Genomic DNA, 27,164 nt, shown 5'->3' with positions numbered 1-27,164 from the left:
AAATTCATAACATTGTTGTGAGATTAATGTTTTAAATATAACATTTTGAATATAGAACTATAATTTGATTGAAATTATTTAAATAACTGAAATGACACTTTAAACATAAAAATAAAACTGCCAGTAGGTGGCGGCAAGTGACTGATTTTTTTTCACTGAATCATTCATTCAACTGATTCGTTTGAACGGCTGATTCATTCAGGAATGAAGCAAGTGACCGTCTTTATGAATGGGCAATTGAATCACTGACTCACTAGATTCATTTAAAAATGCAGGTTCATTCATAAATGAAACACCGCTGTGTTTGAATGGAGATGCGCAGCGGCTCAGCTGTGATTGTTTGAAACTATTTTCCTTGACTAAATAGAGCAAAATCAGGCAATATTGTTAAAATCATACAATGTACATCACTTTATATTAACTTATTGTTCATTGAACTGTTGTATTAATTTAATATCACATTTACAAACTCCCTTAATAATCTTTAAAAGCTGTTACTCACTTCAGTTCATAGCAATCTCACAATGCTCCATTATAATCAATGCAGCTATCTACACTGCACAACGAATCTCTTATTTACACCGTCTACACTTTGTTTATGGAGAGGATTTGTGAGCTTGCATAACTCAGCAATGAATTTAAGTATTTTGAGCAGTGAGTGGATTCTGATTAACATTGCATTCAAGGAATCAACATATGTCTGCGATACATTACTCACCGCTGCACAAACACAAGTAGAAATCTTTGAAGCTCCTCTCAGTGCAAACACAAACAGCCTGTGCTGATCGGGTTAGTCGCACAGGTGCTCCTCAATATTTTTTGATAGTCGCTCGCAGTACTTTTCAGTCGCACTGTATAGCCCTGGCTATGTGTCGAGATATTTTCTCTTTTTTTTAAATTACGTTTCACACAACTGCCAAGTTGATGCTGCCTATCCATTTGTGAATAAATATGCTCGACTCCGACTGGGGGAGGGGCCAAATACATTGTGACCTGACCCAGTCGCAATTCTTTATATGCGTGCATATATTTGATATTCTCTCTGTATATATTGTATCATTAACTGTTCATTTTCTATGCATCTGTATCTCTTCCAGCAAAATAATATGAACAAAACATGAAAAATATTTTAAAGGTCTTGTCATTATCGTAATCACTTGGTGCCCCCCTATTGGCTGGTGCCCCAGGGCACTCGCCCAATCCCGTCTATGGATAATCCGGCCCTGTATATATATATATATATATGTATATATATATATATATATATATATATATGATTAAATATTTTTGGGAAAGTTTACATTAAGTTCTTCTTTTATTAACATTAAGGGCTAATCACCCCCTGTAAGATGCAATTAGTCTTCTGTGTATATTGGTTTGGATAAATGGCCTTTTATAGTTATATAAAAAAAGCTATATGTATATATATATATATATATATATATATATAAGGGGTTGAACGACTTCATATCATATATCATATTCTCTCCGAGTTTCCATGTTCACTTACTTTGTTTTAACACGAAAAAAAAAAAAAAAATTAAAATCATGGTTGTTGTATCCATGGTAACCGCAAATTAACCTTGGTTTTGTTACTTCAAATAATAATATACAAAGAAGTATTAAGATAATATATTTTTGTGGTTATAAAAACAAACCTAAGCCAACAACAGTCTTTAAAATGACTTATGCATTATATAAAAACAATGAGGCAACCTTGCTGAAAACAAAACAAAAAAACAATACAACCATCACAGAGTAAATAAATAAATAAATAAATCACAAATACTGTTACAAACATTACAAACCATCAACTTTTAACCATTAAAACCATTAAAAAACAATGATTTTCTTCTGTAGTGTGTTTTGGGACATATTCCATTAGGATTTATTGGTTTTAACAAGCCACCAATAGAAAGAAACCAATTACCAGCAGTGTTGGGCAGTAACTAGTTACTAGTAATTTAGTTACTGTAATAATTTTACTTTTTGCCGTAACTAGTAGTGTAACTAATTATTAATAAGATTTCAGTAATAATATTACAGTTACTTTCCATAAAACAGCTTAGTTACTTAGTTACTTTTGATGCCTCAACCCCACTGATTTAAAATCTAACAATCAAATAATTCCTAGATTTATTTTCAGAATTTTCATGACTCGCACATGCATGTGATGTCCCCAGTGCAGCAGGCAAGCTGGAAAAGCTTACATTCAGCAGATAGAAATATTGCATTATATTGATTTTGTCAGGGAAAAAAATCTGTTGTGTAAGTTGTGGCTTTACTTTACTCTGGCATTGCATCCCTCTGATCAGCATGTGGTACATTATATTAATATAATTAAAAATATTTTTGGAAAATTAAACAGTTTCTTACAAACTCATGTGATTTGATAAAATACATAACGAAATTTAATCGCATATGGGTAATGGAAAAATTACTTCAAGCTACACATGACAATTAATGAGATGAATACAACACTTCTACTTGAATGCCACTATCAATCACTACTGAGTGTTTGTAATAACTTCTGACTGTGATCCAATGTGGATTTTGGTCAAATGATGAGGCAGAAATATGTTGTTAGTAACATTCTAGAAGAATTTTATCTGGAAGATGCACAGTTACAACTTCTGTGGGGCGTGAATAAAAAGTAATGTAACTAGTAGTGTAACTAATTACTGTTGCCAGAAAGTAAAAAGTAACAATATTACTTTTGAAAGGAGTAACTAGTAATGAGTAATATATTACATTCTTTGAGTAACTAGCCCAACACTGATTACCAGTAGAGACCAACAGGGTCCATTATGTTTCCATTAAAACCAATACAAGTCCCATTATAACCAGTAAAACCATTACAAATTTTGATGTAATCTAATGTTTTATTTTTTATTTTTTCAACATTACATGTTATTACAAATGTCCGTAAAGGGCGCCAAAGGCCTGGTAATTGCTGCTGTTATACTTACAGGACGATCATATCCTTGTTTAATGGGCTATTGACCAAACATTTAATTCAAATATCCACGTAATCTTTCATTTTTGGCCACCTTTTTGCTATTGATGACACAGCCTCTATAATTTCTTCAACAAAAAACATGTGGACATCACAACCCTTACAAAAATTAACCATGGTTTTATCGTAGTAAAAGTATTATTAAAAGGAAAAGTAAAAGGAAAGTAGCTTAATTTTCTTTTGCATGATTTCTGAATGCTTGAGACCATAAAATCAATCAGACAACTGTATTAATAAAATAATAGCCATAGGTAACTGTCTAGAGCTACAATTGTAGTTTGTAAATAATACAATTTAATTACAATTTATTTATTCATTTACTTTTATATTTTATTAAAGTTCTATATTTTGACCCTTATAGTAGGTGTTTTTTTCTTTGTTTTGTTTTTTTACTTTAATATTTGAGGGAGGGGGGCACAACAATAGGGCACCCATTTGGCCAGCAGCGGCCCTGGTGTTCATATTGTATTGCAGAACACTTTTGCTGCTATCGAGGTGGGATATGGGTAAGGTTAGGGACAGGTTTGGTGGTATGGGTAGGTTTAAGGGTGGGTTAAGGTGTAAGTGATGGGTCAACAGTGTAATTATACATGTAATTACAGAAATTAATTACATATAGGTATTTTTAAAAGTATAAGTACAGTGTAAAGACATGCATGCACACAATATGTGCATTGTACAAAATGATTAATTTAAATGTAAGTACATATTAGTTAAAGCCACCTAATATAAAGTGGGACCAGTTATTTATATTAATTTAAAACGCCATTAAAACAGCACATAATAACGTACATTAGTTTCATAAAATGAGAAATGTACATTATTTCATTTTGGAGTATAGTTAACTTATTGACTTTTGACTAATCCTGTTTATGTAGACAAACCATTTGATAAAGAACTGTCTGATTTCTTTGATCCTGATGCAGTAGATGAAGGGGTTCACTACAGGTGGAAGCAGACTGTAAAACATGACCAGGCTGATCTTCTGACTGCTGTTCATCTGAGCGTTTGGGATGTTAGAAGTGGTGTAAACCACAAAACGGGGCACGTAATAGATGGTAATGATAGTCAGCTGTGTGGCACAGGTAGAAAAGCCTTTCATTCGGCCCTGTGCATTTGCTATTCGAAGCACAGACCCCAGGATACTTAAATAGGAAAATATAATGAAAGAGAATGGAGCGAGAAGCACAAACATTGCTACAGCATATGCATTGAGATTTGTGAGGGTGGTATCAGCACAGGCCAGCTGGTTTATAGATGCACCATCACAGAAGCAATGAGCGATCATGTTTGGCCCACAGAATGGCAGTTTCACTGTCTGCATTAAGCTAATGGTTGGAGCAATCATTGCAGTAACCCAGGAAAACCCTATTAGAAGCCTCATAGTGTGGTTAGTCATTAAAATAGGGTATCTTAGCGGGTAACAAATCGCCAAGTATCGATCAAGTGCCATGATCATCATAATAAGAGAGTTCAAGGTACCAAAATAGTGAATCAGCTGCCTTTGAAACAGACAAACATAGAAGCCAATATAACCGTCATTAAACCAATAGCGAGAAATAACTTTTGGCAGAGCGACTGTGCAGAAACCAATATCAGACAAGGACAAACTCAGCATGATAATATACATGGGCTTATGGAGGCTGCGTTCAATCACAAACAAGACCACAATGAGAGAGTTTCCGGCGATTACAGCGATGTAGATGATGAACAAAAGCGCTCCTATCAGGCTGTAGTATTTGGGCTGGAGTCCAGGAAAACCCACGATGAAAAACTCAGTTACAACAGAAGCTGTGGTTTCGTTTACCTGTGACATACTGAAACCCCTGTTTACAAAAGAAACAATATCTGGCTTTAGATAAATTATTGAATTATTATTAAATGGTTTAAATTACATTTAATTACAAAATTATGAACACATAAATTATTAAACATGTAATTTCATAAAGTGAAAATAATAATGTAAATTAACACATTTTTCTTTAAATTAATGAGGCATTGTTACCAAAAATATTGGTGACACTTTATTTCGATAGTCCACTTTAGATATTCTACTAACAGTAAGTAACTTTGCAACTACATGTCAACTAGCAGTCATTAGAGTATTAGTAGACTGTCTGCTTAATATCTTCTAACATTTTATTTTGATGGGTCCACAACATACAACATTCTGACTATGAGAAACTTTGCAAGTATATGTCAACTTATTCTACTAACCCTAAACCTACCCTATTGAGAGTTAGCAGACATGTAGTTGCAAATAAATGAGAATTAGTTGACATGTAGTTGACATGTTACAAAGTTACTTATAGTTAGTAGAATATCTAAAGTGGACTATCGAAATAAAGTGTAACGAAAATATTTGTCATTGCAAAAATCTAGATGTTATTTTGGCTTGTATTTCAGCAAATTACCTTGATTATTCCTCTGTTAAGTTATGTGACATCTGCTAAAATGTATTCCTGGGTCAGTGTTCAGTGCTGATGTCAACGTTCTGCTTGTGGCACTATTTTATAGCTGTAGAATCAGTGTTAAAACCTGTAGGGTCCAACACGTCATAGAGGATCATGTTTTGAATAATTTGGTGTCATGAAACAGGGCAGACCTTTGGGGTTTACTGATTGAGGTGCCTTATGTGCTTTCAATATATTTAATATTAAATAAAAATATTTGGTCACTATATTTTAAGGTCCAATTCTCACTATTAACAAACACGTTTGCCTCAATAAACTACTAATTTACTACTAATGAATAGTTAGTAAGGTAATTGTTAATTTTAGGTATTGGGTATGATTAGGGATGTAGAATATGGTCATGCAGAATATGTGCCTTATAATCAGGGCTCGAATTAAAGGGGGGATGGCATCCCCCTGGTTGAAAAAAAAAAATGACAAAAAGCATCCCCTCTGTAAAACCACCATCCCCTTTAGATTAATAATGTGTATTATGTAAAACTTATCATGCAAATGAAATGTTAAAATTCTCTACGCATTATAATTCACGAATAACAGCGATTGGCCAGTTCGAACTCACTATAGCAAGCTGCGCACACGCGGAAGAAAGTTTTTGTTGTTTTTCGTGCAAAATGGTTCAAGCGCAACTTTTGAAGTTCTTTAAAAAGAAGGTATGATTTTTCCTTGATTTGAATTTAAAGACATTCCCCTGAGAAGTTACTGTACTGTATGTGTGACTGTGAGGGACTGAGAGACGATAGGAGAGCTGATTTTATCTAGTCAACGACTTTGCAAAAACCAAACAAAAACACGTCTTGAGAGTCCAAAAGCATTCACTGCGCAATGAAGCCTATTAGAATGCAGTTAGAATGCCCTTATAATTCAAGCAATGAAAGAAAAAAAAAACCCATGTATGAGTTTTTATGTTTTTATATTCATTGTACAAGCCATGTCATTTTCTAAATATAAGCACATGTGAGTGAGCACAAATGTGCTATTAATTAAAAATTTTTTTTTTTACAGTGCATAGCAACACGGTGTTTCGTTCCTTGAATGAATCAGTTTTTGAACGAATCGAGTGAGCCAGTGATTCAATGGTCCATTCAGATGGACTCACTGGTTCCCATTCAGTCGGTTCGCTCGGAGAAGCGCATTGGGGATTTATTTGCTGTCGGTGCATCCCTTGTGCATCAAATTTTTGAGCTGAGTGGTGTTGCATCCGAATGCATAGTACCCTGATGGCATGCGTACATCACTCCTCTCCACTGTAGGTGTGGTGAGCGCCATGGCGCCATTGTACTGTGGCTGCCTTCGCATCATCCAAATGAGTGCTGCGTACTGGTGGGGTTTGAGGAGAAATCCCCTCATGATTGTAAAGTTCTTTAGGTGTACAAGCAATACACAATGAAAGCGTTATATGAATTCATCCATTCATCACAGGGACGTCTATTTGATGTCTGCGTTTACATCTGCAAGATGTTTTTTTTACAGTATTTGCTCATCTGCAATACGCCTAGGAAGTTTCCTATCGGATGTCAAGTGGACATTTATTAGATGTCTTTAAGATGTTTATGAACATATGGGAAACTGAAATTTAGGCGTCTGTCAGATGTTTGTACACAACAGATCCAGATCAAGCGATCTTAACAGACATCTTGACTTGCAGACATGCGTGTGCTATCTGGTTATACACCGGACAGGAGTGCACTTCCGTTCAATCTGCCTGCTCTGTCAAATCTCTGACTCAAAAGAGGAAGACAGGAGAGTTCATGCTCTTGTACGAGATGTATGCAGGTACATTGAGCAGATGCAGGCTGTGACCTGATTTTTGTGCCCGAGTAGAGCCGCTACTTGAATGGCGTTTTTTGCATTGGATTGTAGAAAGCTAGGTCTATAGCATATAAGACATGCCTGTAATGACTAATGCCCGCATGGGTGCTTGGGCGCTCTACGAGGGGCGTGGAAACGTCATGGGCATGGTTTAAGATGTTTGTGCGACTGCCAGTTGAGCATCACTGCACTACTCTGTTCATTTTTTGACTAGACGTCACTGCGGCAGCGGTAGCTATGTCCGTGCTTACTGCAGGGGTTTTTAAACCGCAGGCCATCACTCCACGTTTATGTGGCGGTGCTGGTCCCTTATGTTTAGTTCGGCGACTTTGCGGTGTGTGTATATATGTCCCATAGTCATGTGTTGTACCAAGTGAACCGACTGAATGGGAACGTTGAGTTATGCATACTGTTCCCAGAAGGAGGGAAACGAGGTACAACACCTCTGGGCCCCGCACAGTCGGAGGCTCGGTTCTGGACTGAACAAAGGGAATGACGCATGCGTATCCCTGCCCACGTCGTCATGCGTCATTGGCCTATCAGGCGTGATTAGAGGTGTCTTCAGCAGATGGCGCAAGAGTATATATCCCATAGTCATGTGTTGTACCTTGTTTCCCTCCTTCTGGGAACAGTAGTTATATGCATAACTCAACGTTTTGTTTCTAATTGAATCAGCCATTTTGAACGAATCGTTTGATTTGAATGATTCAATAAATCATTTATTAAAACAAGTACTTGCTGCCACCTACTGGCGATTATAATCATTATTTATCCATGACAGATCTAAACCAGCCGAAGTGCCAGCACAAAAACACATTCAGCAAAATATTGTTTAGTTATCAATATTGATCAAAATTCCTCCATTTCAAGCCCCAGAAGGGAAAAAAGCTTATAAATAATAGTTCATTTAATTAAGCTAATTTTTCATTAAATAAAAACCTTTTCAAAAATTAGACAAATTTTGTAATTATTATGTAAAATTGGGTACTAAAATTATGAAATTGACCACACCATCCTCCCTACATTTTTTTTTACAATTTGATCACTGCTTATAAATACTAATAAATAGCCAAAATGTTATTAATAGGCATACTAATAAGCAACTAGTTACTAGTGAGAATTGGTCTCTATACTAAGTTTTACCATATATTTAAAGTCTGTGTAAAGAGAATTCTGAGAATTGTTTTTAAACACATTACAAATATTAGAAATGTATTGCTGAAACACATTACAAAGACTCTGAACTATGTAGTACTGAATTGTGGAGTTAAACCGTTAAACAGTTTTTCACCGATTCTGTGTTCAGGATTTTTTGGGCGGGGCTAAAACGGTGGCTCCATTGCGTCATCGAGCCACCGTTTTAGCCCCGCCCAAAAAGTTGAAAATAAATGCATGAAATGAATGTGTGAATGCATGAATAAAATACATTCAAATAGTAATTATTAATACATTATTTTTTTTAGAGTGCAGAAATCTTACCTGGTTCTTACCTAGCTGTTTCATTTATGTATGACTGATAAATATACACCACATTAAGTCTAAAATCCAAATGGGTGGACATACTGTACTGTATTTATATGCACTTCAAATACATAAATCCTAAATTCAGGCCTAAATATTTTTTTTGAGTGTGTAAAGACAAATAGATAACTTTATCAATAACATCTTTTCTGTTAACATGTCTGTTTTACCGTACATCCAAAAGGAGCAAATTTTATAAATGCTGTCGTTCATAACAAATCAGATGGTTTTTTTTTTTTTTTTCTTGTATTGGAACCAACAGATTTCACTGGAATACTTCACAATACATATTTAAACACAACAGTTACAAATAACAAGAATTTATTTAGTTGCTTCACATACAGTAAATCATTGTATGTTTGTTTCTATTAAAATTCCACAGAACATGATATTTTACATAGTGATCACATTAATTCTAGACATCTCTCTAAAGGCCTTTTGCCTGCTCGCCCACCGGCTCACAATCCTTCTGATCTCCTGAGTACGTAAACAGTAGATGAAGGGGTTTATCAGTGGTGGAACGAGGCTGTAAAGCAATATGAGAAGTATCCTGAAATCTCTACTGATTTGGATTTGCAGGAAATTGGCTATATACACGGCACAGCGAGGCACATAAAACAGAGCAATGATGGACAGCTGCGTGCTGCAGGTGGCAAAACTTTTCCAGCGACTCTGAGAGCTCGACAGCCTCATCAAAGATGCTATGATGTGACAGTAAGAGTAAATGATGAAGGCCAGAGGGAGAAGGAGCACAAGTAGGGCCACACACAGGGCCAGCAATACCTGCTTACTGTTTTCAGCACAGGCTAGGCTGGTAATAGAGATGTGGTCACAGTAGCATTGAATGATCAGTTTAGGGCCGCAGTAAGGAAGCTGTTGAGTGTGTAGGGCAGCTATTGTGGGAGCGATGAAGGCAGTTACCCAAGCCGTTGCATTTAGTATGTACGTGATGCGGTTAGTCATAACAGTTTGGTATCGCAGAGAATAACAAATAGCCACATAGCGATCGAGGGCCATGATCATCATTATCAGCGAGTTCAATGTCCCAAAATAGTGAATTAGCTCCATTTGGAAGAAGCAAGCGTGGAAAGGGGTTGCTCCCGCATTAAACCAGTACCTGGCTATGATTTTAGGTAAGGCAACAGTGGAGAAACACATATCAGACATTGCCAGGCTCGCTAGGATGATATACATGGGCTTCCTGAGGCTCTCCGAAGTGATAAACAGCACCAGGAAAATGGTGTTACCGGCCACTGTGGTCGTGTAGACGATGAAGAAAATGGCAGAAACCAGGCCATAGTAGTCTGGATGGAGTCCAGGGAAGCCCACGATGATAAACTCTGTGATAGTTGTCCAGTTCTTCGGTAACATGTTGCCAGATCTTCAGAGATTATAGGACACAAGTGATTAAGATTGCCTAATATACATTTTTATATAATCTGAACAAAATGTTAAAATTTTTAAATATTACAAAATGATAATATTACATTTAAAATGTTAAAATATTATTAAATGTCATTTTAAAATTCATTGTAAAAATTTGGTATTCCAAAGAAAATATTCCAAAAAGCTTTTAAAGAATCTTTAAAGAAAGTAAAATTTCAAAAAAAAAAAAAAATAAATAAATAAAATATACAGTATGTCAGTAAATTCATTATCAATAAACAGCAAGACATTCAACATTAAGACACCTGTTATGTTGACTCTGTGCTCTAAATTAAGAAAAATGCATTATTGCGTATCACTTATATAGTGTTTGTTGTTATGTACAGTGTGGTTGGGACTTTTTTTCCAGATGATGACAGGGTCAGGTGGCTTTAGGGACTGGATGTCACTCATAGCTCATGAACTTGCCTTAATCAAACAAGGTGGAAAAAATGCCTCAACTCAGGCCTCATACCATTTCAAGCTCTGCTGCCATTGAAGCATAACAATGACATGTCAAATACTAAAAATTGCTTTTTGTTTTTTCAGTACTATTATTTTTACTTTATAATAATCTTAATAATAATTTTCACTTGTCTCTGACATTAGGACTGTATAGGCTGGCCAGAATTAAAAAATATATTTTAATCACCTTTAACTGAGCTTTGTAGTTCAGTTAAACGGTGCAGAGTGTAGTGAATTATCAATAGAGACTAAACCAACAGAAAAATGTCATTGCTTTAACACACGTTTTTTTTGTTGTTGTTTTTTTTTAAAGCTGCTTATGAAACATGATATGAAGTATATAAGTAATTAGTAAATGTCAGTAAATCTTCTCTTAAAGTTTGTGTCATCAAACTTTTCCTGCCTGTCATCAGATCTCATGGGGTTTTCATTGTTTTTGAGTGTCAGTATCTACATTAATTGGTGTTGTCACTCATCTACTGGATTCCTCAGTGTAAATTCTCTCATGTTTGTTTTCCCATCAGTCCATAATCTCCAGGGTCTATCTCTAGACAGTGTCTGTCTCTAGACAGTGTCTCTAGAAAGCAAATTAAGGGCATGTAGCAAATATGTTGACACTCTTCTAGCAAACAACAGTGACAATGTTTGCGGGATGTTACATGGAAACCCTTGACCTGGGATGTCTAATGTCTCCCTCAGTGAGCACCCTTTCACTCAAAAACATCAAAACATCCAACTGTATCAAATATTAAAATAAATAATAGCTAGATACATGTGAATAATGTTAGACTATAACCTGCTGTTTCCGCTAACATTTATGCATGCCAAGCATGTAATAGTACTATATTTTATAACAGTAAAACAAAAATGGGCCCAACTATATCAGCTCATGCATATGGGATATAGTTTTATGACATAAGACAATTTAGGCAAATAACTAGTCAATTTCAGTTTCAATTGAAAATTTCAGTTTCAAGCTATTTTGCTTCTGTAACATGCATTTTTTCAGACTAGTAATTTATTTGCATCTGTAGATTTCAAATACAATGCATTTCTTTATTTTCTGTTTTCTCAAAATGATTATTCCCTCATGTACTTCAGCAACACTTACATGCACCAAACTTTACAGTTTATGTATTTATAGTATATGTTCTGAAGGTTTTTTTAGAGAAGCATTTGTTAATATCATTCACCTGATTTATATAACATTTTATTCCAAAAAAAAAAAATAAATCATCTTTCTGATTTATGGAGTGATGAAAAGAGATACAAAATTAATTCTGTAAAATCCTTTAATACAGTGGGTACGGAAAGTATTCAGACCCCCTTAAATTTTTCACTCTTTGTTATATTGCAGCCATTTGCTAAAATCATTTAAGTTCTTTTTTTTTTCCTCATTAATGTACACACAGCACCCCATATTGACAGAAAACACAGAATTGTTGACATTTTTGCAGATTTATTAAAAAGAAAACTGAAATATCACATGGTCCTAAGTATTCAGACCCTTTGCTCAGTATTTAGTAGAAGCACCCTTTTGATCTAATACAGCCATGAGTCTTTTGGGAAAGATGCAACAAGTTTTTCACACCTGGATTTGGGGATCCTCTGCCATTCCTCCTTGCAGATCCTCTCCAGTTCTGTCAGGTTGATGGTAAACGTTGGTGGACAGCCATTTTAGGTCTCTCCAGAGATGCTCAATTGGGTTTAAGTCAGGGTTCTGGCTGGGCCATTCAAGAACAGTCACGGAGTTGTTGTGAAGCCACTCCTTCGTTATTTTAGCTGTGTGCTTAGGGTCATTGTCTTGTTGGAAGGTAAACCTTCGCCCAGTCTGAGGTCCTGAGCACTCTGGAGAAGGTTTTCGTCCAGTATATCCCTGTACTTGGCCGCATTCATCTTCCCTCGATTGCAACCAGTCGTCCTGTCCCTGCAGCTGAAAACACCCCACAGCATGATGCTGCCACCACCATGCTTCACTGTTGGGACTGTATTGGACAGGTGATGAGCAGTGCCTGGTTTTCCACACATACCGCTTAGAATTAAGGCCAAAGTTCTATCTTGGTCTCATCAGACCAGAGAATCTTATTCAGGTGTTTTTAGCAAACTCCATGCGGGCTTTCATGTGTCTTGCACTGAGGAGAGGCTTCCGTCGGGCCACTCTGCCATAAAGCCCCGACTGGTGGAGGGCTGCAGTGATGGTTGACTTTCTACAACTTTCTCCCATCTCCCGACTGCATCTCTGGAGCTCAGCCACAGTGATCTTTGGGTTCTTCTTTACCTCTCTCACCAAGGCTCTTCTCCCCGATAGCTCAGTTTGGCCGGACGGCCAGCTCTAGGAAGGGTTCTGGTCGTCCCAAACGCCTTCCATTTAAGGATTATGGAGGCCACTGTGCTCTTAGGAACCTTAAGTGCAGCAGAAATTTTTGTAACCTTGGCCAGATCTGTGCCTTGCCACAATTCTGTCTCTGAGCTCTTCAGGCAGTTCCTTTGACCTCATGATTCTCATTTGCTCTGACATGCACTGTGAGCTGTAAGGTCTTATATAGACAGGTGTGTGGCTTTCCTAATCAAGTCCAATCAGTATAATCAAACACAGCTGGACTCAAATGAAGGTGAAGAACCATCTCAAGGATGATCAGAAGAAATGGACAGCACCTGAGTTAAATATATGAGTGTCACAGCAAAGGTTCTGAATACTTAGGACCATGTGATATTTCAGTTTTTCTTTTTTAATAAATCTGCAAAAATGTTAACAATTCTGTGTTTTTCTGTCAATATGGGGTGCTGTGTGTACATTAATGAGGAAAAAAGAAACTTAAATGATTTTAGCAAATGGCTGCAATATAACAAAGAGTGAAAAATTTAAGGGGGTCTGAATACTTTCCGTACCCACTGAATGTCAACAAAAATGAAAATTATGAACCTGGAATCAGATTTCTGTTCTGGAAATGTATGTAAATGACTGAATATTTAATTAGACAATGCCAATTTGCATATTTAAATATTTTACAAATCTTGTGATACTAATCAATTGGTACAAAGTACTAATCAATGTACTGTGATCAATCTACTGGGACCAGGAGCGTAGCCAGAAAAGAGACTCTGGGTGTGCATCAGAAAAACTGGGTGTGCCACATTTACTGTCAGATTAATGTGCAAAAAAAACACCAAGACTGTGTATTACTAACGTTACAGAACAGAACAGACTGGGCTGATATAGCCTGTAAAAATATATAACATCTCTAATTACGTAGTCAGAATGAAAAGGTGCATTTCTTTATTAAAGTTCATGCGGAGATGGCGAGTGCAGCGTCGCATTCGGCAACTTTATCTTTTCAGCCGACACTGACTGAGAAGAAATCACTAGTTTATTAACAAATAATTAAAATGTTTTCTTTTCCCTTTCCCCCAACATATTCATAATCATTAGCCTACTTTTGCCATTGCAAGTTTTATACGTGTGTTGAGCGGAATAGGCTATACGCCTATATATTAAAGGACGGTTAGTAGCCTGGGTTATTATATTAATCAATTTACGTGTGACTAGTGAAATCTTTAGTCGGGGACAGGCCTACTTGGTACAAGGAACCGATCCATTTTTAAAATAAAATTCGAAAAGTGCGCCTGCTAATCATGTCACGTTATATTGCAATGCACGAGTTATGAATGCGTAATAAGTCAAATGTTTTTATTTTATTTCATTTCTTATGGGTGCTATGGCAGTGCTTTGGTCTTTCTTGGGGGTGCTGAAGCATCTGCTAGCCCCTCCTTAGCGCCGCCCATGTTTATTACGATTAAAAAAATAATAATTCTGAAACTGTTTTTAGGTGTGCCAGCTGCCACTGTGGGTGGCACCGGCACACCCTGGCACACCCGTGGCTACGCCCCTGACTGGGACAGTATATGATATCTAGTTACAATATTTAGGTCACACTTTATTTTGATGGTCCCTTTTGAACATTCTGTTGACAGTAAGTAAAGTTGCATCTACATGTCAACTAACTCTCATTAGAATATTAGTAGACTGCTTAGTATCTGCTAACTCTTTATTGTGATGGTCTCCCAACAGATATTCTACGAACTATAAGTAACTTTGCAAGTACATGTACATCAACTTAATCTAACCCTAAGCCTACCAGTCTACTAATAATACCCTAATACTCAACTGAGACTGGTGTTAGTGTATATGTAAGTGCAACATTACAGAATGTGTTAAAGGGACCATCAAAATAAAATGAAACCAATCTTTACCCGGTTAGTTCTGTTAAGATGAATTCAGTAGTCCAAAGCATCATATCGTATACTGTATTTATTGAATTATAATCCCCCTTCAGCCTCAAATGCTCAGTGGTGCCAAGCCACTAATACACTGATGATATAATTGAATAATAGATTATTGGCTCTGTTGGGAAAACAAAACATTGTTTGTGTCCTCTTTATTAACACCCCTAATATATTCACATGAGATAACGCAGCAAATTGATGGTATTTATACAGCATCAGTGCTCATTGTTTTGCTCTGCTATACGTGAACCTGGACCATAAAACCAGTTATAAGTGTCAAATTATCAAAATATACCCCAGCGACTTGTGGTCCAGGGTCACATATGCTAAATACAGCAGCACATGCGGCTTATTTTTCAGACATTAAGTGTTATTTTAATTCATTTGTCTGCCTCTAAAATATTTCCTTCTTAACAGCTGTTTAACGGTAATGCTAAAATGTTTAGTATTTACATTTTATGGTCCTGACTGCTATTATAATACTAAATGGACATTAAATTGTTTTTTTTGTCTTTTTTGTGAAATGTCCACTGGGTGGCGCAAAAATATTTTAATTTTACCAAAAAAAGTTCCATTCAGTTGTATTCTTTGTACCATATCTCTACTTCAGTGTTAAATTACATTTTAAATCCAGACTTAAGCCATAGTTATATTTTGACCTTTGTTTTCATTTTGATCTTAATAATTCATGAAGAAGGTTAAAGGTCACAGACATCTCAAAGAGAACTTGGTTTGAGTGTCATTATCTACATAAATGGGTGTTGTCACTTATTTACTACATCACTCAGTAGTAATTCTCTCAGGTTTGGTTTCCCATCTGTACAATCTTCAGGGTGTCTAGTGTCTCCAGAGAGCAAATTAAGGGCTTGTAGCAAATATCTTGACACTCTTCTGACAAACAACAGTGACAGGAATTATTGCACATGGTTACGTGAAAACCCATGACATCAAACCTCTAATGAGTTTCTTGATGAGCACCCTTTCTGTCAAAACAAAAACGTCAATGTCCGTTAAGTAAGAAAATAATATGTAGATGGTGTTAGAATAATGTAAAGCTATAAGCTGCAGTTTTCATAAACCTAATCAGGCATTTAGAAATATATTCAAATATATCAGCTTTTGCTTATGTTTTGGTGATATGCTAGCTTTTGGCCTTACCGTGACATGCCCATTTGTAACAAGGTTTTTAGGCCAAACTGGACCACAGTATTGCTACCTTTTTGTTAGAAATGAGTTTTCAAATGGTACCTTATATGGAGACTGCACTTAGTGGTAGATAGATAGATGGATAGGTGGATGGATAAATAGTGTTTGTAAGTAAAGATTTTTATAAAAAGTGTGGTCCCACTTTATATTAGGTGGCCTTAACTACTGTGTACATACATTTAAATTAATCATTTGGTACAATGCACTTATTGTGTACATACATGTTTTTACATTGTACTTTATATTTTTAAAAATACCTTTATGTAAGTACATCTGTAATTAATTTCTGTAATTACATTTATAATTACACTGTTGACCCATCCCTCACACCTTAACCCATCCTTAAACCTACCCGTATCACCAAACTTGCCCCTAACCTTACCCCTATCCCACCGCAATAGCAGAAAAAGTGTTTTACAATACAATATGACCACAATAAATGCATTGTACTTATTTTTTGATACAAGTACATAGTAGTTAAGGCCACCTAATATAAAGTGTGACCAAAAGTGTATTTGTAATAAGTGTTATAAGTAATACGTATTATCAATATAATATTATCAGAAGGAGTCTTTAAATCCCTTTTGGATGACATTGCTTGCTCAGGTGCGCAATGGTGCCAAGGATTTAATACACTGATCTAAGTGAATAATAGATTGTCATTAATGTCTCTGTTGGGAAATGACTGAAGGAAAATAGTTAATTTATTGTTTAATAATATAATACAGTGATCATCTTTTCTGCCCTATTGTATGTACAGCCAACAAACAAACAAACAAGCAAAAAAAATAAAAATAATAATGAGCAGCACAGTTTGCAACAGTGGGTTTCCGGAATTAAAAATATATTTATGTATATGATTTTGTTGAAGTCATCAATCTGCGTTATTTTAACTTATTTTTTACGCAGTTGTGTTTAACAATGAATTTTTGGCGAAAAAGTACATTACCCATGATTCTGCCAAAAAATCTCCAGTCAGAAATTTGAAATAAGCAAATTGCACCAGAAGAACTCTTCAGCGCCTGTCAATTTCCATGAAGCACTGCAAATAATAAAAAAACTTGTTCTATGTGAACAGCCCACATGTAGGCTATTTTGCAGTATTGAATTATAGACTTTTTTTAAAAACTGAAATCATTAAAGCATTTCAAATGTATTTTTATTTGATTATTTTATATATCCCTTACATTATTGTATGTGCTCTCTGTCTTTAGATATTTGTACTAATGTTACAAACTAACATTTATTATAATACATGACACAACAAATCTGACAAAGTATTTATGTAGTTAGAAAGAAAAAATATTTTGAACATGTTTGTCAGTTTTTTTTTTTTTTTTTTTTATGCATTTAGCAGACGCTTTTATCCAAAGCGACTTACATTGCATTCAAGTTACAGTTTTTACATTTTATCAGCTCTTGCTTTCCCTGGGAATCGAACCCATGATCTTGGCGTTGCTAGCGTCATGCTCTACTATTTGAGCTACAGGAAAGCCTGTACAGTTTTATTCTGTGGCAGTTACAGAGAGCTCTAGACTTTCTGTTGTACATTAACATTATTAATGAATACTGTCCACTTACACCACAAAATATTAACACATTTATGCATTAGCTTAATTTCTAACATGAGCAAGAGTGTCACAAAAGACATTAATAAATGCAACAACAACATCATCACAATCAGCAATGCGAATTAACAAAATAAACTATTACGATAACAACTTTAAATTATTTGGTGCAACTTTTATGCGCAAAAATGCATCTGCTAATCGTTTCCTGATCTCTTTAGTTCTGGTGCAATAAACTGTGGGGTTTATTAATGGAGGAATTAGAGAAGCGACAATCAATATAGCATTTCTCTCTGTTAAAGTTAGAACAACTCCTATTCGAGTTAATAATGCATGGACCATTTTTGGTGCATAATAACTAAACAAGACAATGAGGTGACTCAAGCAAGTGTTGATCATTTGCCTTTTGCTCGCATTGTTGGACAGTTTGGTCACACTATAGGCCAGGACAGCATATGTGCACATAATAAAGGGAAACTGCCCACAGAACCACCACAGATTAATCATTGCAGGCAAGAAAAAATATGATTCAGGATCAACACAAGCAGCTCTGATCATAGAAGGATAATCACAGAACACATATCTGATGACAGGCTGACAGTACGGAACATTGTCTACCACAGATGTCAAAACACCCATTAAAGTGATAGTAATGAGCCAAGTCAGAAAAATGAACAGAAATGTTCGTGAATTTGTTACAATGCTGTGGTATCTCAATGGAAGTCTAATTGCAATAAGTCGGTCAATTGCCATTAATGTCAGAGCCATGCATACTGTGAAATCGCCAAGATGATAGAAGAACATCCTTGAGATGCAAGAGTAGTATGAAACCGTTTTAATCTCAGCCAGAAGCACTGAGATCATGGTTGTGCTGCAGGTAGAGGAGAACATTATGTCAACAACAGCTAGATTACAGATTAATATGTACATTGGTTTGTGTAAATGTCTGTTAGTCGAGATGATACACAGATTGATGCCGTTCCCAAGCAATATGAGCATGTAGGTTATTAAGATGAGGAATCCAAGGAGCTTTTGGTTCTGCAGGTGATCAAATCCAGTGATTATAAAACTGTCTACACTGTTTACAGTGTAATTTGCCATTTTCAGTCCACTGCTAAAACCGAATCAAGTACATTCAAATACACTATATACAGGTAAGAAGTCAAAATAAATTATATCCTTGATGCACTCATATATGCACAGAAAAAAAGCTCCTGTGAAAGAAAATGGCAGAAAGATGCAGACAGTGTCCGTAATGGCCAGGTGATGAAAACTGTAAAAGTTGAAGTATATTTTTATCAGAAATACAAAAAGAGTTTCAATCATTTTAGAGTATAAATATAAATGATATGTAAAATATTTTCTTGTCCCTTTCTTCTTTAGGCATTCCTCCTTAGAACCTTAAAAACAGAAATGTTTTTCTCATCCAGAAATGTTCTCCTCATCTAACATATGTATGACTGATGTCCTGCCTTTTATATTTAATATGATGTGACAGATACGTCATGGTTTCTTAGCAGCTGTGATTAAACTTGGGAGTTTGTTCAGAACACCATAATTCATAACAGTTCAAGGCTGGTAATACATAATGCATAAACCTGTGATTGACAAGTGCTCTAATCTATGCAAAAAAAAAGAAAGAAAAAAAAAGAAGAAAATAAATTTTACAAATGCTTGTAGGTTCATAAAATATTGATATCTTGGAACTTATAGGTTTATGTCATTGTATTTACAACCTGAATTCCGGAAATGTTGGGACATTTTTTAAATTTGAATAAAATGAAAACTAAAAGACTTTCAAATCACATGAGCCAATATTTTATTCACAATAGAACATAGAGAACATAACAAATGTTCAAAAAATAAATAGATAAATCTCATCATCTACAGTGCATAACATCATCAAAGATTTAGAGAAACTGGAGAAATCTCTGTGTGTAAGGGACAAGGCCGAAGACCTTTGTTGGATGCCCGTGGTCTTCTGGCCCTCAGATGACACTGCATCACTCATCGGCATGATTCTGTCATTGAAATTACTAAATGGGCCCAGGAATACTTCCAGAAACCACTGTCGGTAAACACAATCCGCCGTGCCATCTGCAGATGCCAACTAAAGCTATGTCATGCAAAAAGGAAGCCATATGTGAACATGGTCCAGAAGCGCCGTCGTGTCCTGTGGGCCAAGGCTCAATTAAAATGGACTGTTTCAAAGTGGAAAAGTGTTCTATGGTCAGACTAGTCCAAATTTGACATTCTTGTTGGAAATCACGGATGCCGTGTCCTCCGGGCTAAAGAGAAGGGAGACCTTCCAGTGTGTTATCAGCGTTCAGTTCAAAAGCCAGCATCTCTGATGGTATGGGAGTGCATAAGTGCATACGGTATGGGCAGCTTGCATGTTTTGGAAGGCACTATGCTGAAAGGTATATGTGGCGAGTGGGGCGGGGCCGAGAGCCGTGGGAACGGAGCGAGGCCGGTGGAGTTAATGATAATGAGCGACACCTGCGCCACTCACCGGTCTCGAGTCCCACGGAGGAGCTCCAGAAGGATAAAAGGAGGAGTGACGACAGTGGAAGACGAGAGAGGACCAGGCCTGGACTTTTATTTTGTATTTTATGTGCGGCAGTCGTCCGTGAGGGGCTGCCGCTTTACTTTTATGTTTGTTTATTTTATTAAAACTGTGTTTAAATGTTCGCCGGTTCCCGCCTCCTTCTTCCCGATCTACGAACTGTGTTACAGTATATATAAGGTTTTAGAGCAACATATGCTCCCCTCCAGACAACGTGTATTTCAGCAGGATCAATGCAAAACCACATACTGCAGCTATTACAACAGCATGGCTTCGTAGTAGAAGAGTCTGGGTGCTGAATTGACCTGCCTGCAGTCCAGATCTTTCACCTATAGAGAACATTTGGCATATCATTAAATGAAAAATACGTCAAAGACGACCACAAACTCTTCAGCAGCTGGAAACCTATATCAAGCAAGAATGGGACCAAATTCCAACACCAAAACTCCAGAAACTCATAACCTCAATGCCTTCAAACTGTTTTGAAAAGAAGAGGAGATGCTACACCATGGTAAACATGGCCCCCTCCCAACTATTTTGAGACCTGTAGCAGGCATCAAATTTGAAATGAGCTCATTTGGTGCATAAAATTGTAAAATTTGTTATGTTCTCATGTGATTTGAAATTCTTTTAGTTTTCATTTTATTCAAATATAAAACACGTCCCAACATTTCTGGAATTCAGGTTGTAGTTAATGAGGTTATTAAATGCATTCAGTGCCATCACAATGATTGAATATATTTACCTAATTTCACATTATAACACCACTCCTGCATTCTAGGCCTTACCCACACTTCCCATCTGTCCGTACTTGTCATTGCAAGGTGTACTTTTCCCAAATTTTATTTACCAGTAGCTGAACAACAGTAGCTGAATGAGCACTAGGCCATTTAAAATGCATTCAATCATACCACACATTAAAAAAAGCAAACACCAATGGAATTTTTAGTTTGGACTGGAGTTTGATATCACTGACATTGGAAATGAATCGTGTCTTATAAGTTAGCATAAACAGACGGGACAAAAAAAAATTGTATGTGGTCAAAAATTTGGATCTGTGCATTAAGCCTTGCAGTTGCACATCCAGTGTAGACCGAATCACTGATTGTAATGGGTTTTGTTTGTGTCATGTCTGGTGGAAACACAGTGTCACAGTGAAGTATTCACAAAGAGCAAAGTTGCCATCTTCCTTCGTATCAGCTTGTAACAAGGTCTTGAACATTGGGCAACCTTTTTTTTAAATTGTTTTATTATTATTATTAAGTATAAAGAAATTGAATGATGAAGTAATTTCTAGGTCTAATTCCAGATGAGAAATAATATTTTTTTTTACTACAATAATATAATATTATGTAATATAATTATATAATTAGCCTATATAATTATGTACACATTCATTCTTATTTGCATGCCTAATATGTCGAAAATGCAAAATGTCTCATCAAATTCAGTTAGGAATTACACAAATCACATATATGATATATGATTCAATTTAAAATGGTGAAATTTCAGGAAAAGTCAAGTAGTTTGCATTACTGGATATTACTGTCGGTCGTTTAACATTTCTATTGTATAAAAGTTATCAAATATGAAATGTTTTGCTACTTCCATCTTACCTCGCACTCATTTAACATTAAAACTGACACTCCATGCTGGAATTCACGCTGTGTTTCTGTAAACAGTAAACCCATAGGAATACTTTGATTTGATTGGCCATCTTATTTAGGGGTGGGTGATATGACCAAAACCTTAGATCACGATATGAGTAATTTTATTTCACGGTAACAATATACATCACAAAAAATAGTTATTTTTGCATTAAATAAGGTCTTTATGAAATCAGAATTTTTGATACCTTAGAATAATTCTTGTCACCAGTGTCAATAGTACAAAAAACCTAAAAAACCCCCCAAAAAACTCACGCTCACAGAAGACAAGTAAACAGTCAACGATTAAATAAGAATGAGAAACGGTCCCACTTTATATTAGGTGGCCTTAACTACTATGTACTTACATTTGAATTAATTATTTGGTACAATGCACTTATTGTGTACATACATGTTTTTACATTGTACTTATATTTTTTAAAATACCTATATGTAATTACATCTGTAATTAATTTCTGTAATTACATTTATAATTACACTGTTGACCAATCCCTTACACCTTAACCCACCCTTAAACCGACCCATACCACCAAACCTGTCCCTAACCTTACCCGTATCCCACCTCAATAGCAGCAGAAGTGTTTTGCAATACAGTATGAACACAATAAGTACATTGTACTTATTTTTTGACGTAAGTACATAGTAGTTAAGGCCACCTAATATAAAGTGTGACCTGAGAAACTAATTACAAGCAAATAGGACAAAAAAAAAAAAAACTACAGTAAAACAAATAAATAAGAAATGCTACATACATTGTATAAAGTAATCAAATATATAAAAACACTGCCTATTATTCACTGTGTAAATTAAATATATTTTTTTTCTTATTAAAGTTAAAAAGGTGATTTGGTCAAGAGCAGTTCAATTCAATTCAAGTTTATTTGTATAGCGCTTTTTACGATACAATCGTTGCAAAGCAGCTTTACAGGAAATTAAGTTTCTACTATACACATACACATATATATACATATATACATACATGCATACACATATGCACACATGCACACATATATACACATACATATGTGAAGAAGAAACCCAATATATTTAAGTTATGACAGACTTAACTTGGTAATTGTGTATGTTGTCTGAGGGTTGGCATCCTCCGTGGTCCTCTGAGGGGTTGCCATCATCTCTCCTCAGGTGTTTGGTCATCCCGGATCTTTTTAAGTGTTGGATCCAGACTGACGCTTCAGTAATTCCTAGTTACCACGGGATGTTAATCCCGTGGCAGAATCAGAGAAACAGATAGAGACGTAATTAGCGTAGCTGCTGTTCTATTCAAGCAAAAATGATTTGTTCTACCCAATCTAAAGAATTATAATGTACATTTGATTAGATATAAATGCAGTACAAGATTATTATGTGAATGCTTGGCTAAAGAGATGTGTCTTTAATCTAGATTTAAACAGAGAGAGTGTGTCTGAACCCCGAACGTTATCAGGAAGGCTATTCCAGAGTTTGGGTGCCAAATGTGAAAAAGCTCTACCTCCTTTAGTGGACTTTGCTATCCTAGGTACTACCAAAAGTCCAGAATTTTGCGACCTTAGGGAGCGGGTTGGATTGTAGCATGGTAGAAGACTAGGTAGGTACGCAGGAGATAAACCATTTAGTGCCTTATAGGCAAGTAATAGTATTTTATAATTGATCCGGAACTTAATAGGTAGCCAGTGCAGAGACTGTAAAATTGGGGTAATATGATCATATTTTCTTGACCTGGTAAGGACTCTAGCTGCTGCATTTTGGACTATCTATAGCTTGTTTATTGAAGATGCCGGACAACCACCTAACAGTGCATTACAATAGTCCAGTCTAGAGGTCATGAATGCATGAACTAGCTTTTCTGCATCTGAAACAGGTAGCATGTTTCAAAGCTTGGCAATGTTTCTAAGATGGAAGAATGCTGTTTTTGTAACATGGGAAATATGATTTTCAAAGGACAAGTTGCTGTCTAATATAACACCCAGATTTTTGACTGTAGAGGAAGTAACAGTACATCCGTCTAGTTGCAAATTGTAATCCAAGAGATTCTGAGTACTGTTTTTTGGTCCAATAAGTAATATCTCGGTCTTATCCGAATTTAATAGGAGGAAATTATTGGTCATCCAATCTTTTACATTTTTAACACACTCTATTAGCTTAGATAGTTCAGAAGTTTCATCTGGTCTTGTTGAGATATATAGTTGAGTATCATCAGCATAACAATGAAAACTAATCCCGTATTTTCTAATAATATCACCAAGGGGCAACATGTATATTGAAAATAGCAGAGGACCTAGGACAGATCCTTGTGGTACTCCATACTTTACTGATGATAGTTAAGATGGCTCCCCGTTTAAAAAAACAAAGTGGTAGCGATCGGATAGGTAGGATCTAAACCATCTTAAAGCCTGCCCTTGAATACCCGTATAGTTTTGTAATCGATCTATGAGTATGTCATGATCTATAGTGTCGAACGCAGCACTAAGATCAAGTAAAACTAGCAATGAGGTGCAGCCTTGGTCTGACGCAAGAAGCAAGTCATTTGTAATTTTAACAAGTGCAGTTTCTGTGCTATGGTGAGGCCTGAAACCTGACTGAAATTCTTCATAGAGATCATTTTTTTGCAAGAAGCAGCACAATTGAGCAGACACAACTTTTTCTAAAATTTTAGACATAAACGGCAGATTTGAAATGGGTCTGTAATTTGCCAGTTCACTAGAATCTAGTTGTGGTTTCTTAATAAGAGGCTTAATAACCGCCATCTTGAATGGTTTTGGGACGTGATCTAAAGATAATGATGAGTTAATAATATTGAGAAGCGGTTCTTCTGCTACAGGTAACAACTCTTTCAGTAGTTTAGTGGGCAGGATCTAATAAACATGTTGTTGGTTTAGATGCAGTGATAAATTTATTTAGTTCTTCCTGTCCTATAGTTGTAAAGCACTGAAGTTTTTCTTTGGGAGCGGTGAATGAAACTGAAGTACTAGACGGTGCAGAACCTACATTTGTTATTGTATTTCTAATGTTATCTATTTTATCAGTGAAGAAATTCATAAAGTCATTACTATTAAACTGTGAGGGAATATTTAGATCGGGTGGCGTCTGTTTATTTGTTAATCTAGCCACTGTGCTAAATAAAAACCTTGGATTGTTTTGGTTATTATCTATAAGTTTGTGGATATGCTCTGCCCTGGCAGCTTTTAGAGCCTTTCTATAGCTGGACATACTGTTTTTCCACGCAATTCTAAAAACTTCCAAGTTAGTTTTTCTCCATTTGCGCTCAAGAAGATAATGTTATGAAAGCAGTGAAAGGAATATTAAACTGCTGCCACTTTAAGAGCTGCTCGGATCCAGTATACATATTTTCTTTCTCAGCTGTTTGCTTTCACTTAAGACCTACTGTGTTTATGAGGATACTTGTAAACACATACAAGTATGTATATTTAACCATTCAAGGTGTATAAAGCAGCAAAAATAATTCAGTTCAGTACTTCTGTGCTCTATGAGCACCGTCTTCACGTGTGCGCGCTTCTCAGAAAGCGCTCAGAAACAGTCTCTCAGACAGTGTGTGCATATAGCGTAATGAGTTCTCTTCCGCTGCTAAGTGCATTTCAATGGCTTAAAATCACTTGATTTTTAACCGCAAATGCTTAAAAACGTGTAAACGATAAGTTTTCATGACCACGTAGCACAGCAATGTAATGCGAGCGTGTAACCACAATAGAGACTATAGTTAATCGATAGAAATCTCTACTGGTTAATCGTGCCTAATCTCAGTCATTTTAATATTGACAAGTGCTTTTAGACAGCTGAGGCAGATCAGCCTAAAAATGAAACTTTTAAACCTTTTTGTCATTCTAAAAATGAGTGGCTCTGGCTTGTTCATATATATATCATATTCTTGGGAATGGCATTATTCTCTGTATCTGTGTACATAGTAATTTGTAATCTAGATTGCTGACAATTTTTGAGGTTTGGATGTAACACTACATCCTGAATGGTTAAAAAATTAATTATGTGTCAGAAAGTTAAACAAAACTGATATATAGTGTATTTCTGCCTTTGTATCTGAAGCATGAATAATATTAATAATGTTATTAAGTGTAAAAATAAAGACTGCTGGTCCTCTGTCCAAAAAGTGACATTAGACACTGATTCTATTAAAACATTTGTGTAATGGGATTTCAAACACTACAAGGGAACATTATCTACTATTAATGGATCATTATGAAGGCCCTATTAATGAGGTGGAAGCATCATGACCTACTTTATTAAGATAATGAAGCAATCACATGAGCAGGAGCTACTAATTTAGTTTCAGTATTACAAATTACTTAACATTCAGCAATTTTAATATACCCCAAGTTAGTTTATTTTAACATAATTTTCACATATAAATGGTACATTAAACACAAAAACATGGCAAATCATTAAACCATAAGCAAAAGCTGATGTATTTGAGTCCATTTGAAAATGACTGCTTAGATTTGTGGAAATAGTAGCTTATATTCTTACATAATTTATCTATCTAATTTTTCTTTATATATCTTATCTTTCTTTTTAATACAATTTGATTATTATGTCTTTTGTGAGAGGGGATTCTCACTGATGAAGACATTAGAGATCTGATGTTAAGGGTTTTCATGTAACATAGTGCTGTAAACACCATCACTCTTGTTTGTCTGAAGAGTGTCAGCGTATTTGCTACATGCTCTTAATTTGCTCTCTGAAGACAAGACAGATCCTGAAGATTGTACAGATGGGAACCAACCCTGAGAGAATTATCAAACATGAGTGATGCCATTGTGCCAAAGTGTCATCCATTAATGTTCACAGTGACAGTCAAAATCAGTCATACCAGCTTGTCTGTAACCTTTAACCTTCACCATTAATTATAAAGATCAATAAAAGCTCAAACAAAATAAATATTGACTTAACTAAATCAATTATTCAGCATTTGGAAATATTAGGTAATTTGACTTCACCACTTGTGAACAACATTGTACAAACAGAGTTTGGTAGGTTTGGACATTGTAGCATTAATTTCTTCCAATATTGACATTTCTTTACTACATTATTTTTCTTCATTTTAAAAACAAAATGAACAGTCTCTTAACAACATCAAGAGCATCACAAAACATTATCACAATTTGCAGAGAGAATGATGAACACAATAATCCA

General features: G+C 35.7%; 3 protein-coding genes across 3 annotated transcripts; all 3 read right to left on the bottom strand.

Annotated features, from left to right (window-relative positions):
• Positions 1–3,857: 3,857 nt before the first annotated feature.
• Positions 3,858–4,832, bottom strand: LOC131547925 (olfactory receptor 2AT4-like). Its single transcript, XM_058788712.1, has one exon. The coding sequence runs from the start codon at positions 4,830–4,832 to the stop codon at positions 3,858–3,860; it is 975 nt and encodes a 324-aa protein (XP_058644695.1).
• A 4,381-nt stretch (positions 4,833–9,213) lies between these two features.
• On the bottom strand, positions 9,214–10,191 carry or30bv1 (odorant receptor, family 30, subfamily BV, member 1). The gene has a single exon (XM_058789820.1). It carries the CDS (start codon positions 10,189–10,191, stop codon positions 9,214–9,216), a length of 978 nt encoding a protein of 325 aa, XP_058645803.1.
• Positions 10,192–17,909: 7,718 nt separating this feature from the next.
• Positions 17,910–18,869, bottom strand: or80a13 (odorant receptor, family 80, subfamily A, member 13). Its single transcript, XM_058789944.1, has one exon. It carries the CDS (start codon positions 18,867–18,869, stop codon positions 17,910–17,912), a length of 960 nt encoding a protein of 319 aa, XP_058645927.1.
• Between the last annotated feature and the right edge of the window lie 8,295 nt (positions 18,870–27,164).

This window comes from Onychostoma macrolepis, chromosome 10, assembly GCF_012432095.1.
Source record: "Onychostoma macrolepis isolate SWU-2019 chromosome 10, ASM1243209v1, whole genome shotgun sequence".
NCBI lineage: Eukaryota > Metazoa > Chordata > Actinopteri > Cypriniformes > Cyprinidae > Onychostoma > Onychostoma macrolepis.
This window is presented reverse-complemented; position numbering and strand designations above follow the sequence as displayed.

Excerpts from the sequence above, each read along its gene's own strand:
- LOC131547925 (XM_058788712.1), bottom strand. The coding sequence starts at position 4,832 with ATGTCACAGGTAAACGAAACCACAGCTTCTGTTGTAACTGAGTTTTTC.
- or80a13 (XM_058789944.1), bottom strand. The coding sequence starts at position 18,869 with ATGGCAAATTACACTGTAAACAGTGTAGACAGTTTTATAATCACTGGA.
- or30bv1 (XM_058789820.1), bottom strand. The coding sequence starts at position 10,191 with ATGTTACCGAAGAACTGGACAACTATCACAGAGTTTATCATCGTGGGC.